General features: G+C 44.4%; 1 protein-coding gene across 1 annotated transcript in view; it reads left to right on the top strand.

Moving 5' to 3' along the window:
* Positions 1 to 12,485: 12,485 nt before the first annotated feature.
* Rtf1 (RTF1 homolog, Paf1/RNA polymerase II complex component) overlaps positions 12,486 to 15,966 on the top strand; it is a 62,976-nt gene continuing 59,495 nt past the window's right edge. The window contains exon 1 of the mRNA XM_041678928.1: positions 12,486 to 12,699. Coding sequence (XP_041534862.1) covers positions 12,496 to 12,699 — 204 coding nt within the window. The 5' untranslated portion in view covers positions 12,486 to 12,495. The remainder of the gene's footprint in view (positions 12,700 to 15,966) is intronic.

Genomic DNA, 15,966 nt, shown 5'->3' on the forward strand with positions numbered 1-15,966 from the left:
GGCTGTATCTAGTAATAACATCTAGCCATAAAGAATGATTTAGCCCCAGCCTGCTCCTAGTCAAACCTCAAAAAAAAAAAAAAAATAACAGGAACTTCCTGGTAGTTACCCAGGTGTGTGTACCTGTGCCACAGACTCTCTAGGTATGCTCAACCGTCATCCCATGAAAAGATTGAGGGCCCTTGTTGTCCCAATAAAACAGTTTTGTCCTGTTGAAATTGAGTCTGTCTCTCCATCTCAGTTTTTCCATGTAAAAACTGTATAAAATCTGTTTCCCAGAGACAAATGTTCCCCATTTGGCTATTGGTGTTTCTTCTCTCCACATGAGATTCCCAGAGAAACTCCCGTTTCTTTGAGGTACATTGTTCAAACAGTGTGATAGATGGAGACACACAAAACATCTCTTTAGAATATCATCTATTTTTACTAGGGTGGGTCTTGCACAAATATAAGTGCAACATGTGTGTTTGGTACCCTCTGAAAGTATCAGATCCAATGGAACTGTAATTACTTAAGATTGTAGACAACGCTGGGCAGTGGTGGCGCACGCCTTTAATCCCAGCACTCGGGAGGCAGAGGCAGGCGGATCTCTGTGAGTTCGAGACCAGCCTGGTCTACAAGAGCTAGTTCCAGGACAGGCTCCAAAAACCACAGAGAAACCCTGTCTCGAAAAACCACAAAATAAATAAATAAATAAATAAATAAATAAGATTGTAGACAACCAGGCTGGGTAATGGTAGCACACATCTTTAATCCCAGTACTCAGGAAGCAGAGACAGATAGATCTCAGTGAGTTCAATCTGAGTGAGACAGATTGAACTCACTCAGTGAGTTCAAGGTCAGCCTGGGCTACAGAGAGAGTTTCACGACAGCCAGTACTGTTACTCAGGGAAACCCTGTGTTGAACCCACCCCCAAAAGATTGTAAACCACCATGTGAGTGGCAAGAATCAAATCCTGAAAAATGTTCTTAACCACTGACCCATCTAGATTTTCTAGTCCCTGTCCCAAGGAAATGTCATACCCAGGGCAGCACTTGCCAGAAATGCTGACCACAGCAAAGTCCAGACGTAAGTCACTTTTATCAACAAAGAAACATTGATCATTTGTCTTCTTTAGATCCTCGGATCTGTAACCCTCACCAAATATGTGAATGAGATAAGATATACACAGCCCACACTCAAGAAGAAGCTGTTTGTTGAGACATCAGAAAGCCGTGCACACATGTATTGAACTCAGGACAGGATAGAGAGAGGAGAAATTCTGAAGACATAGCAAGGGGAAGGAGTGCTCATCTGAGTCTGGTTGAAGCTTCTCTCCAGCTGAAAATCAGGACTTCTACCAGAATAAAGTTGCTTAAACCCTACCTCCTTTCCCCGAGATTGTCCAGGAATCTCAGTAGAAACCCTGCTTACAGTCAAAGAAATGTCCTAAATGTCTTATGTAACTCCAGTGTTCTGGTTTTACTTCATCAAATTATAGGCCCATTCAAGGTGCCTCCACAGCCAGCCACCCTTTAACTTTGCCTACCAAAGCAAGGGGTCAGATTTCATAGCAATACTTTCAGTAAGAACTTGAAAGCCAATAAAACACTACATGTGCCCAAACCTAAGACATTTAATTGAGACTCTGTTACAGGAGCTGGCACCCAAGCAGGGATATAGCTTTTATTTTAACAGTGTCTTAATATACAGCCCTGGCTGGCCTTGAACTCACAGAGATCCACCTGCCTCTGCCTCTTAAGTGAACTTGGATATGTCTTATTCACTTCTGAGTACCTTTCTTTTTTTTTTTTTTTTTTTTTTTTTTGGTTTTTCAAGACAGGGTTTCTCTGTAACTTTGGTGCCCGGCCGGCCCGGAACTAGCTCTTGTAGACCAGGCTGGCCTCGAACTCCCAGAGATCCACCTGCCTCTGCCTCCCGAGTGCTGGGATTACAGGCGTGCACCACCACCGCCCAGCTCTGAGTACCTTTCTTTCTCTTAACCCTTGAACTTAAAAATCTATATTAAAGGGGCTGGAGAGACGGCTCAGTGGTTAAGAGCATTGCCTGCTCTTCCAAAGGTCCTGAGTTCAATTCCCAGCAACCACATGGTGGCTTACAACCATCTGTAATGAGGTCTGGTGCCCTCTTCTGGCCTGCAGGCATATACGCAGACAGAATATTGTATAGATAATAAATAAATTTTAAAAAAAAGAACTTATCAGACTGAAGCAGTGTGACAGTGTGGAGCAGTGTCTCTGTTCCTGTCACCACTAACATAATCCACAAGCCTTTTTAAAAATTCATATTTAAAAAGCTTCCTCATAGCAAAAAACCTGCTGCCCTCTAAAATGCCAGCTTTGCTGTTAATAATGCTAACGGACTGTTCGGGGCTGGGGATGTAACCCAGTTGATAGATGCTTGCCTAGCGTGCACGAAGCCATGCATTGACTCCCCTGGGACTTGTGGTGCTCTCTTGCCTTCTCAACACTTGGAAGGCAAATAAGGAGGCTTCCTCTGAATTCAAGGCCAGCATGGGATTCACAGTGTGTTCCAAGCCGTGTCACATAAAATACAAACAAAAACAGTAACTGTTAAAGGAACTGGGCCTGGGAAAGCAACTCCCCAAACAAAAACAGATAAACAAAAAACATGCTTGGAACTAGAATTAGTGTTCGAGATGCTATTCATATGGTAAATATTTGCCTAGCATGCATGACATCATGACTTCAATCTTTTCCACTGTGTAACTCTGACTTTGTGCACTTCTGTAAATGTACCACTTGGGACATGGCAGTAGGAAAGTCAGTAGCGCAAAACAAGTCTCAGCTATGTAATGAGTTTGAAGCCTCTCGGTTACATAAATCCTTTGTGTCTTAAAAGAAAATATGAAGTTGCTTGGAAACAGCTATTGGGACACTTAAGGCAGAAGGATCGCATGTCTGCCTGTGCTACAGAGTGAGTTGAAGCTCAGTTGAGCAATCCTAGCAAAACCCTCTCTCTTAAACTAAAAGGGAGGGCTGGGATTAACTGAGCGGCAGTGCACTTGCCTAGCATGTGGAAGGCCCCAGATTCTCTCTCTCTCTCTCTCTCTCTCTCTATATATATATATATATATATATATATATAAACTTTATGGGGTACAGAAGGGCAGTCATCATTACGTGGTGGTGCAATTGAGAAGTTTTAAAGTTATGGCATTTTAACAAGTTATAATTCCAGCAAGTCTTCCCTGGACTAAAGAGAAAGGTTCATACCTCACGCACAACTTAGAGAGACCCTGTCTCAAAATGCAGATTTTTCTTTGTTTTTCTTATGACAGGGTCTCACAAGTTCTAGCTGGCACACAACTTGTTAGGTAGTTGAGACCGGCTTTGAACTCCCAGTGATCTTCTCACCTCTAGGATTATAGGCTTGTTATCACCATGTCCAGCCTTCAAACTGAAAGGCAAAAGGAAGGCAGGGTATATAGGCTTAGTGGTACAGTGCTTACCTAACATGCATGAGATTCTAGGTTTGATTTCCAGTACTGAACTCAAAGAAAGAAAAGAAATCAGGACATAGACACAATTTCTTTATGTCTCTTAATCTCTCCTCTTTGTATTTGTTGTGATTGTTTTATTTTATTTATTTTATATATAATATATATTACGAGAGAGAGGGGGGGGGTTTCCCTACATATCCCTGGCTCTGGCTGTCTTGGAACTCACTCCGTAGACCAGGCTAGCCTAGAACTCACAGAGCTATGCCTGCCTCTGCTTCTCGAGTAATGGGGTTAAATGTGTGTCCCACCATTGCCTAGCTTGTGTCTTTTTGGTCTTATTTGCTTTTTCAAGACAAGGTTGCTCTATGTAGGCTTCGCTGTCCTGGAACTTCCTCTGTAGACCAGGTTGGCCTCGAACTCACTGCCTTCCTCTGCCTCCCAAGTGTTGGGATTAAAGGCATGCACCACCACCTCCTGGTCTGTGTTGTTTTTGCTTTTGTTTGTTTTTTTTTAAACAAAACATGGTTTTGCCGCTTATTCCATGGTAACCTGGAATTCACTACATAGCTCCGACTGCCCTCAAACTTGCTGTAACACTCCTGCCACCTCTAAAGCAATGAGAAACAAGCATACACCACTACGCCTGTCTAAAACATATGTTCTTTTTAAATATTTATTTTTTATTTTATTTGTGTGTGTGTGTGTGTGTGTGTGTGTGTGTGTGTGTGTGCTGTCTACGTGTATGTCCATGCACCATGTGTACAGTGTCCTCAGAAGCCAGAAGACCGTGTTGGACTCCCTGGAACTGGAGTTATATATAGATGGTTATGAGCCATCATGTAGGTACTGGGAATCAAACTTGGGTCTTCCGGAAGACCAGCAAGTGTTCTTAAACCATTGAACAATCCCTCGGGTTCATTTTAAAAATTCATATGTATGCGGTTTTTGCCTGAATGTATATGTCTGTGGTACACGTGCATGCAGTTTCCACAGTGGCCAGAAGAGGGCACCAGATTCCCTGGAACTGGAATTACAGGAGGTTTTGAATCACTGTATCTATCAATGCTTGAGAATTGAACCAATGTGCTCTGCAAATGCTCCTGATTTGAAATGAACCACCTTTCCAGTCTCGTAGACAAATTCTTTATCTATAGCCTTTGACTTAGTTCCCTCCATGTTGGCCAAATTCCACCTATCCTCTATCACCAAGTCCGTGACTCTTCCTCCCCACCCCCCCAAGATAGGATTTCTCTGTGTAGCTTTGAAGCCTGTCCCAGAACCGCTCTGTAGACCAGGCTGGCCTCAAACTCACAGAGATCCACCTGCCTCTGCCTCCTGAGTGCTGGTACTAAAGGTGTGTGCCATCACAGCCTGGCAACTATTTTTTAATTAGTTGATTGATTAATTTTGAGATAAGGTCTTATTATGTAGCCCTGGCTGACCTGGAATTTACTATGTAGATCCGGCTGACCTAGAACTTTTGGTAATTCTTCTTACTCTGGCTCCTGGGTGCTGAGATTATAGGTGTCTCCACCACAAGTGGACAAAATAAGAAAAACCTGGCCTCTTTGAAATGACAATCGTGGGCTGGGGTTGTAGCTAAGTGGTTGATAGAGGGCTTTGGTAGCACACATGAAGCCTGAGTTCGATCTTCAGTCCTGGGAAAAATGACAAGCACAAATGTCATGTGTCCTGGAGCGTGCCTATAATCCCTCCTATGAGGTTTAAGGATTTGAGGTGAGCCTGTTATCTAGTAAGACCCTGTTCCAAAAACAACTGCAAAAATTACAGCCACGATCTGGGAGGCTTCGCCATTGGTCCCCTCCTGAGGCGGAGCTGGAGAAGAGTGTTACCTTTGCCACAGGTTCACAAAAATTCTCAAGTGCTGGGTTCTGCCACGATACAAGGGTTAGGCAGATTCGAGGCTTCAGTTTCTGACTGGCATTCCCTAACTTGGTCACAACATTCAGGTGGTGAGCCCTGAAAGAAAACCAACCATTATTACTGACATATTCTTCCACCTTTCCATTTCAATACAATATTTAGCTGGGCATATAAATAATCGTTATATTCCCAAGCCCCCATTGCGAATAGCAGTGCGATTAGCAGTGTCATGCAATAGCTTCCAGGATAGCTTGTTTCATTTGTTTGTTTCTGAAGATTTATTTACTTTTATTTTATGTGTATAGGCATTTTGCCTGTATTTATGACTGTGTAACACATGCTTCTGGGAACTTGCTTCATGTGCATGGATTTTTGCCTGTGTGTATATAAGTGTACCTAAAGTTTACAATGTCTTCAAAGGCCAGAGGAGAGCATTAGGTAGCCTGACACTACAGTTACCGTCTGTTGTGAACAACCATGTGGGTGCTGGGAATTGAACAAAGGTCTTCTGGAAGAGCAGTCAGTGGCCTTAAGCACTGAGCCATCTCTTCAGCACTATGGGAACCTTTCTTATAAGACAACTGTCTCTTGAGGTTGAAGCCCCAGCACCACTGCAGACAGCAGAAGGCTGCTTTCTCTAGAACTTACAAATGACAGAATGCAATCTTCAACTATGGCAGTGAAAACAACCACTAACAAAACAGCAATGAACTGAAAGGAGTTTGGGATTTGAGGGCTTCTTGGATCAGGGCAGTTGCACCTGCCTCGGGATTCCAGTGGCAGCCACGCTTGTAATCACAGCGCTCAGGAGACTGAAGCTGGAACAGCACATGAATCTGAGGCCAACTTGGGCTACAGTGAGCTCTGTCTCACACATGAGACAGAAAAGAAAATCTCAGCATTTATTGTGCACATCTGGACTTTTTCATGAAAACTCTTTTCTCGGCCGGGCGATGGCAGCGCACGCCTTTAATCCCAGCACTCTGGGAGGCAGAGGCAGGCGGATCTCTGTGAGTTCGAGACCAGCCTGGTCTACAGAGCTAGTTCCAGGACAGGCTCCAAAGCCACAGAGAAACCCTGTATCGAAAAACAAAAAACAAAAAAAAAAAACAAAAAAAAAAAAAGAAAAAAGAAAAAAGAAACGAAAACCCTTTTCTCCAATTTAAGCCACTACTATATTGGGTTTGTCCACAAATAGTATATTCCAGTTTTTACCTCAATTCAACTTTGAATTAGATTGTTTTCAAAATTTAGTTTTTGGCAGGGCAGTGCTGGCTCATGCCTTTAACCCTAGCACTTCGGAGGCAGAGGCAGGTGGATCTCTGTGAGTTCAAGGCTAGCCTGATCTACAGAGTGAGTTCCAGGACAGGCTTCACAGCTATTGGGAAACCCTATCTCAAAAAACAAAACCAAACAAAACAAAACAAAAACATTTTTTTTTTGCTCATGGTAGTCAAGGACTAGTTCTTTGTACACAGCTTATTTAGTTACTTTGGTGTGTGTGCAGAGGTCAGAGGTCAATATCAGGATCTTCCTCTATCACTCTGCTCCTTAGTTTATCACTGAATCGGAGTCCAACGTCTAAGCAAAGCTGACTGGACGGGGTTAGACACTGGCCTGAGCCTAGTGTTCTCCCTTCCTTTATTTATTTGTTAGGGAGTAGTCTCCTGAGACAGAAGATTTACCAGCACACCGAGGATTCCGCTGTTTGCAGATTTGCTGCTGTACCGGCCACAGAAAGGACAGCAGGATGACTCAGGGAGCAAAGGCAGTGGCTACCAAGACTAATGACCTCGGTTCAGTTCCTGGGACCCGCATGGTAGGAGGAGAGAACTCACTCCTGGAAGTTGTCCTCTAACCAAAGCATAAGGAAAACATGTTGGTAGGAGGTATACCAGCATCTCTACAACTGGGGGTGTCGTCAGTGGATGGGTTTCCTTCCTTATAGTGCCTATTTATATCCTCTCTGGTTGCACATTTCTCTGAGCTCTTTAATCTTTTCTTATATGTTTTAGTAGTTCTTACCATAAAAAAGTAATTGCTATAGAGTTTTCCACGTCAAACCCTTTTTAACAAAACAAAAATGACCATCTAACTGATTTTCAAGTTTAAAAAAAGATGTAACGGTAAAGACAAGACTGAGGAATAGCTCAGTTGATGCAAGTACTTGCCTAGCACACACAAAGTCCTCTTCAGCACTAGGAGAGGTAACACAAGCCAAGTTCAAGTGGAAGAGGCAGGAGAACCAGAAGTTCAAGGTCATCTTTGGATACCTGGCCAGTTAAAGGCCATCCTGGGACACTTGAGACCTTGTCTCGAAAAACAACGAAAAGAAATACAAACTAACTTGTTAGGAATCCATGGTTTTTTCATTTTCTATTTTATTTAGTTTGTTTTTTCTCTTTTAAATATTTGCTTTTCATTTTCTAGGTTTTCAAGTAAATAATATACAGTAAAAAGTAAAAAAAAATAAAATAAAAATGAAAAATCTTGGTGTTGTTGGTGGCACACGCCTTTAATCCCAGCACTCGGGAGGCAGAAGCAGGCAGATTCCTGTGAGTTTGAGGCCAGCCTGATCTATAAGAACTAGTTTTAGGACAGGCTCCAAAGCTTCAGAGAATCCCTGTCTTGAAAAAAGCCAAAAAAAGAAAAAGAAAAAAAGTAAAAGGTTTCTATTTTGCAATCTAAACACTCAGAAGATAGAGGATCAAACATAGCAGCAGTTCAGGCCCAACTGAGAGACCCTGTGTCAAAACACTTTCCCAGCTGGGTGGTGGTGGCGCATGCCTTAACTCCCAGCACTCCAGAGGCAGAGGCAGGAGGATCTCTGTGAGTTTGAGGTTTGCCTGGTCTACAGAGTAAGTTCTAGGACAACCAGGGCTACATAGAGAAACCCTGTCTCAGGGGCAAAAACAAAACAAAACAAAAAAGACTTTTTGTTTGATCTCTTTACATGTAGTACTAGGGGCGCGGTGCTGCGTTCTCAGCACCCCCGGCTGCCTGCCCGGCTAGCTTATGCCCAAAATAATTACACAGACACTGTATTCTTTTAAGCACTGCTTGGCCCTTTAGCTCTAGCACTTACAGGCTAATTCTGATATCCCGATCAACCCATCTCTAATAATCGGTGAGCACCGGTCTTACCGGGAAGATTCTAGCCTAGTCCATCCTGGGTCGAGCTTCATGGCCTGTGTCTGCCTGGGAGCTGGGAGTATGGCGTCTCCCTGAGGCGTCTGCTCCAGAGAGGAGAGCTGTGGCTTCTCTGACCTCACTTCCTCTTCCTCCCAGCATTTTGTTCTGTTTACTCCACCCACAGGGCCAAGCAGTTTCTTTATTGGCCAATGACCTTCCTCCATCATTTACACACACACACACACACACACACACTTTCGTCTTTTAGAGTGGTCTTGAATAAAAACAGGTTTTCATCCACCACTACCACCCGAACTCTGAAGACCAGGCTATCTTAAACTCTGTCTCCTGAGTGCTGGAACTATAAGCCTAAGTCACCACGTGATGTTGGAGGGCTTTCTATTTGTTGCTTTTATTGGTTAATGAGTAAAGAAACTGGCTTGGCCTGAGAGGGTAGAGTAGAGCCAGGCAGGGAAAACTAAACTGAATGCTGGGAGAAAGAAGATGGAGTTAGGAGAAGCCATGTAGCTCCTCTGGAGACAGACGCCGGAACTTTAATTGATAAACTACAGTCTCCTGATGATACACAGATTAATGGAGATGGGTTAATTTAACCTATGTTTTTTTTAGATTTATTTATTTATTATGTATACAACATTCTGCCTCCATGTATGCCCATACACCAGAGGAGGGCGCCAGATCTCATTACAGATGGTTGTGAGCAACTATGTGGTTGCTGTTCGGAATTGAACTCAGGACCTCTGAAGAGCAGCCAGTGCTTTTAACCACTGAGCCATCTCTCCAGCCCGAGATGGGCTAATTTAAAGATATGAGTTAGCCAGAAATATGATTAAGCTATTGGCCAAACAGTATTGCAAATAATATGGTTTCTGTGTGATTATTTCGGGCCTGAGCTGCTGGGCAGCTGAGAAACAAACATGCGGCCTCCTACAACAACCATGCCTAGCTATTTTTTATTTTAAAATATTAGTCAGTATGTCTGTATGCATACACGTGTTACAGCACTTCTGAGTAGAGATCAGAAGACAACTTTTGGAGATCAGTTCTCTCCTTCCACCTTGGATGAAATCTGGGGGTCAAATTCAGATGATCAGGCTTTCATGGCAAATGCTTTTACTCAGTGAGTCATCTTGCTGGCCCATCTTTGGTTTTCAGTGGGTTGTTTGTTCTTTGAGATAGGGTCTTATCTAGCCTGGGATGGTCTTGAAATTATTATGTAGCTGAGTCTGACCTGGAACTCCCAATGATCCTGACTCCACTTCCCAAGTCCTGGGATTGCAGATGGGCATCGCGATACCTGGCTACCCCCGAAGTGGAACAATTACAACTGACATGTACCCAGTGTGGGTTCTTTTTCAGAAAGAACTCTGAACACCTGTTTACATATTAACTCACTTAAAGTTTCTAAGAACTCAAAGACAGGCAGGCGAGCAGGCTCAATTATCTTCATTCTAAGAACTCAAAGATGGGCAGGGAGCAAGCTCAATTATCCTCATTCTAAGAACTCAAAGACAGATGCAGGGAGCAGGCTCAATTATCCTCATACTGACTGGAAACTCCCAATCAACATTTTGGAAAGCACTTAAGAAGGGGTTTAGAGAGCAGGACAGCTATTCCCTCAATGTAGACACTGATTAGTCTCAACAAGGAGACATTTGTCCCTGACTCCTTAGAGGACCCTTGTAGGTGGTTCAAAATTCATCAGATTTCACTCCAAGAGCACCTTTAAAATTGATTGCTTAGATTATGGCCTTTAAGCAACCCTGTGACGAACACATTTAAAGACCCCTTCCCAGAGGGCACTGGACTTAAGGGTACCTAGAAATTCAGGAGCTTTTGTGGTCGTTTTGGAGGATTTTGGCCATGGACTTTGTGCAAGAATATGGTGAGTAGATGTCTAGGCATTACAGCTGGGGAAAACTCTTCAGAAGTGGCACCTGGGTTTTAGTTTGTTTTCCTCAACCTAATCCAAAACATCTTTTCAAGTAGATAACAGTAGACAGTGTTTTCTCTCTAAAGGTGATATTGTGTATGTATACATGTATGTACACACACAGACATATAAACTGGGTTTTGCTTTATAGCCTAAGCTACACTCAGATGTGATCCTTCTGCTGGGGTTACTATTTTGATGTATGTACATCTATTATTGTTGGTTTTAACTGGAGATTGAGCCTTAGGCCTAACACATGCTTCTGAGTACCCTACCACTGAGTTCCAATCCCTCAACAGTTCATGTATTTATTGAGAAAGGGTCTTAGTACGCTGCTCAGGCTAGCCTTGGACACATTATGCAGCCTTAGCCAGGCCTGTGTTCCTTATGCTCTTCCTGTCTTAACCTCCCAAGTATAACTCGACACTTGGCAAGGGATCTTTGATGTGTACCATGGCTGAGTTGAGAAGAATAAACTTAAAGAGTCAAGGCGGGATAGTGAGCACAAGAGCAAGAGCTTATCAACCCAGCCGAGGAATATTTGCATTCCAAAACTCACTATCAGAATGAATGAACTAATGGGCTTGAAAATCTCCAATTATTGCTGTTTATACCCCCTAATAATAATAATACAAAACCTGCTGTATCTAAGTAATATATATATTTTTTCTGGTGCTGATCGAGACAGGGTTTCTCTGTAGCTTTTGGAGCCTGTCCTAGAACTAGCTCTTGTAGACCAGGCTGGCCTCGAACTCACAGAGAGTCTGCCTGTCTCTGCCTCCCGAGTGCTGGGATTAAAGGTGTGCGTTACCAACTCCTGGCCTAAGATTTCTTTTTTTTTAATATTTGTTTATTTATTATGTATACAATATTCTGTCTGGGTGTATGCCTGCAGGCCAGAAGAGGGCACCAGACCCCATTACAGATGGTTGTGAGCCACCATGTGGTTGCTGGGAATTGAACTCAGGACCTTTGGAAGAGCAGGCAATGCTCTTAACCTCTGAGCCATTTCTCCAGCCCCCTAAGATTTCTTTATTATGTATAGTTTTCTGCCTGCACACCAGAAGAAGCACCAGATCTCATTACAAACGGTTGTGAGCCACCATGTGGTTGCTGGAAATTGAACTCAGGATCTCTGGAAGATGCTCTGAGCCAACTCGCAAGCCCCTCCCCCCACCGCGGTTTTTTTTTGGGGGGGGAGGTGCTGATATTTTGTCAGATGATTTCAAATTCAATACAGACATAAAACATTTCCCCTCCCCTCCAAACTCTCTTACATGTTGATAAGGGCTAGCTTGCCTTCACCTTCCTAAAACAAAACCTGCAACTCCTGCCCCTTCTGAACACCAATCTCAAATTCTAGGGAACTGAATTCCTAGCAAATAATCCAGAATCTATCTTCTTTTCTATTCTCGGTCTCTTCCGGTGTCGAAGGCATCGTCGTCTCTTACCAAGATACAACCAAGAGTTTGAAACTCTTTAATATACCTCATTAGGTACTGCTTTCGTTCCGGGCCACGTTCTCAGCTCATCATCCCACACCCCTGACACCTGCTGCTCTCCCACAATGAATTGGAGTTCCCTAAACTAATATTATTATCGCTGGACTTTTTTTCCACGATGCTATCCCTTGGAATAGTCTTCCCTACTCTTTGGGTCGCTGTTCCGCTGTCACTAATACGTCCCAGGCAGGCAGGCAGGCAGGCAGGCAGGCAGGCAGGCTCCGATTCCTCCACCGCCGCGCCCTCAGCAAGTTCCACGGGAACTGTCGTCCACTCTGGTGGCTCCTGAAGTCGCCTTCCAAGGCTGGAAACGCATGAGATTCTTCAGGGTGGACCCTGGTCCGGCGTCTCAAACTAGCTTCTAGCAGAGAATCCCTAGGAAACCCGCAGCTCCAACACCCGGCCCGCCGAAAGAGACCGGGTAACTCCCGCCCGGAACCAGCAGGAGCGTAGCCCCGCCCCTCGCGCTGCGTCGGGGGTGGGGCGGGGCGGGGCGCCAGGCATTGGCGAACGGCGTGCGCCTGGCGGGGGGCGGGGCCAGGGGCGGAGCGGAGCGCGCATGCGCGGTCGCCTTTGTGTGGGTCGAGCGACGGCGGCGGCGGCGGTGGCGGCAGTGGCGGTCCCACTGGCAGGCGGGCAAGAGGGTAGTCCCGGCGGCGTCCGGCGTGGGAGCCGGGGGACCACCATGGTAAAAAAGCGGAAAGGCCGTGTCGTAATCGACTCGGATACTGAGGACAGCGGCAGCGACGAGAACCTGGATCAGGTGAGGGCAGGCCGCGGAGGCGCGGGCCGGCAGAGCGGGAGGGCTAAGTCCTGGCCACGGGAGCTGTGAGCCGCCCGGCCCGAGCGTCAGACTCGCCCGGTGTCCGACCCGCTGCTGCAGCACCTTCCTGTCTCCTCGCTGAGTCTTAGGCCCTAGGAGCCAGGGCCAGGCCTGGAGACTGTGCCCCGAGGACTTGGCGCCTCGGGCCGGGAGGCGGGGCAGGGATCGGGGCTGATGGGCCTCGGGGTTTGGGGTACTGAAGGGGGCCGCTGTCTACTCGGGCCGGTTCAGGGCGTCCTGACTGTAGGCCGAGAGATCCGGGCCGGGCGAGATAGGAAGTATCGTCCGCCAGCCCCAATGGCTGGGAGATTTTGGAGGAGGTGCAAGAGTGAGCATGGGCTGTGGGAGGGAAAAATAGCCTTGAAGGTGTGGACTCTGGAAGGAAGATGAAGTTTTTCAGATCGGACATGTGGACATAGGAGGGACATCCATAAATGTCCCGAAGAGCTTCCGCAGTGTTTGGGGAGGAAGACTTAGCTGTGGTCTCTTTGGAGACTAGGGTCATTTACCGTCGAAATGGGTTCCCGTTGGGATGTCAGACAAAAAACTCCTATCCAGGGAGGAGGAAAGAGGACAGATAACTGAAAGTTGTGAACTGTGTATGGGGGGTGGGGCATAGAGGGACTGTGGTACAGGCTCTTAGCCTTTTTTTATGCAGCCGGCATTCTTTTTCACTTGAAGATCGGGGAGCAAGTATTGAAAGTAACTTGTGGCCTTCGTGTCTCCGAGTAGCCTGCATTTTTTGTGGCCTTAGTGTCTTGGAGTAGCCTGCATTGCTTGTGTAGTCTAGAAAACACTACAGGGAGGAAGCTGTTCCTGTTGCGGTACTCTGATGGTATCAGGAGGTACAAAGATGGTTTCCTCCATGTTTCATGAGTGACATAGAGGAAGAGTATGCAAGATACAATAGCTTTATAAATGGAGTAGATTACTAAATTCGGAATCTGAAATTCTGAGTCCTAATTGCTTTCTAGCCATGTGCCTTTGGTCTCCACTGTAAAGTAGAGGCATATACCAGCAGCCTTGTGTATTGAATTGGGCAGTTACATGGATCAAATGTTTATAATAATGTTGGTATAAGCTACAAAGTTTTTGTATAAAAACCTTCTTGGGAGTTTTCATTAATAGACCAGAGGTCTCAGAATTAGTTTTGGCTTGAAAAGGGAGGACTTTTAAGAGGGAAAGACTGATAAGGCTTTAATCTGAAGAAAGCCCCTCCTACACACACACACACACACACACACATACACACACGTTTTTCTTTTTTGATACAGCATCTCAGACTATAGCCTAGTCTGTTATTGAACTAAACTAGTTCTACCTTGACTCTTGAGTGCAGGGTTATCAGGCATGGATCACTACACCCAGTCCAAAAAAAAAAAAAATGGTGGTAGGGAGGTGGAAAAGTAATGGGGCCAGTAAAAGGACTATCCAAAGACAGGAAACCCTGTTTAGAGATAGGAACTGAGTGAATAAATTGAAGGCATTTTCATTGAAAGATTCCTGAATATCTACCAAAAAAGTATTGCTGTCTATAAAAAGTTTTATTGATAAATTTTTAGACTGGTAGGAAGATTAGAATCTATATCATACCTCTGACCTTCTATTTTGTGGAGTGTAGATGTAATCATTTACATTATATCTGGAATAAATAAACCTTGACTAAGTGCTCTTTATTTACATGGTCACATTTTCAAATCACGGTGAAGTTGAACATGTTTTTCCCACTTTACATATGAAGAAAATGAGATTAAAGGAGCTAAGTAATTCTCTAGTAAGTAGTAGAAATGGAATCTAACCCAGACATTTGCAAGTTTCTACTACATCAGGTTAGTATGTATTAATTTTTAGTTTTTCATATTGCAAAATGAGAATAATGTTGCCTTTAAAAATTGTTTTGATTTGTTTAAAAATATATGTGATATATATCACATATATATATTATATATATATAATATGCATTGATGTTTTCCCTGCCTGTGTGTCAGTGTGAGGGTACCAGATTCCCTGGAACTGGGGTTACAAACAGTTAGGAGCTGCCATGCGGTGCTTGGAATTGAACCTGGGTCCCCTGGAAGAACAGTCAGTGCTCTTAACTGCTGAGCCATCTCTCCAGCCCCTAAACATTTTTTTTTTTTTTTTTTTTTGGTTTTTCGAGACAGGGTTTCTCTGCGGCTTTGGAGCCTGTCCTGGAACTAGCTCTGTAGACCAGGCTGGTCTCGAACTCACAGAGATCCGCCTGCCTCTGCCTCCCGAGTGCTGGGATTAAAGGCGTACGCCACCATCGCCCGGCTAAACATTTTTTTCTTTAACATGTATGAGTGTTTTTCCTTCATGTGTATCTGGACCATGTGTGTACCTGTTGCTCATGGAGACCAGAGGAGGGTATTGGACTGCTTGGAGCTGGAGTTAGAGGCAGTTGTGAGCTGTCATGTGGGTGCTGGAACCAAACCCCGGTCTTCTGCAAAAGCAGCACGTTCTTCTAACAGCGGAGCCATCCCTCTAGATCTTGGTTTGTTTTTGAGATAGGTCTTGCTATGTAGTCTGTGCTGGGTTTGTACTTGGTGTTCTCCTGCCTCAGCCTTCAGAGTTTTGGGATTACAAGCATGAGCCCCCACCACACCCAGCTTCGTGTCCAGCTAGGGAATAATGAATGTTTCATGACCAGTTTCCATGTTGTTAAAACTCATGTTTTTAAGATACTCTAAATAGAGAAAGTTATCAAATCAATTAGGTAGACTGTTTAGGGTGCTTGGTAAAGCCTTTCTACAGCATCTGTTCCAAAGAGGAATGAATTAAACTGCCAAATATTCTGACCTAAATGATTTTTAATGAGTGATTGATTGGGCGAAGTGCATCTATTGGTGGTAGAGATATTTTACCTGATCCACAAAGAGCATTTCCAGAGGCTGGAGAGATAGATGGCTCAGTTGGTTAAAGTGCATACTGTTCTTGCAGAGAACCTGGGTTCAGTTGGTGGCTCACAACCATTTTTAACTCTAGTTCTGGAGGATCACATCCCCTCTTCTGACCTTCCACAGGCACCAAGTTTGTGGATGATACATAAGCAAACATATAGGCAAAACACTCAAACACACAAAATAAAAATAAACATATCTTTAATAAAAAAAGTATTTCCAAAGTAATAAATGAAGGAGGTTGCAACTTTTGATGTAATTCTAAATATCTATTTGAAAAAAGAATGTG

This window comes from Microtus oregoni, unplaced genomic scaffold, assembly GCF_018167655.1.
Source record: "Microtus oregoni isolate MIOR12 unplaced genomic scaffold, Mior012 000031F_ref0000149, whole genome shotgun sequence".
In the NCBI taxonomy this organism is placed as follows: domain Eukaryota; kingdom Metazoa; phylum Chordata; class Mammalia; order Rodentia; family Cricetidae; genus Microtus; species Microtus oregoni.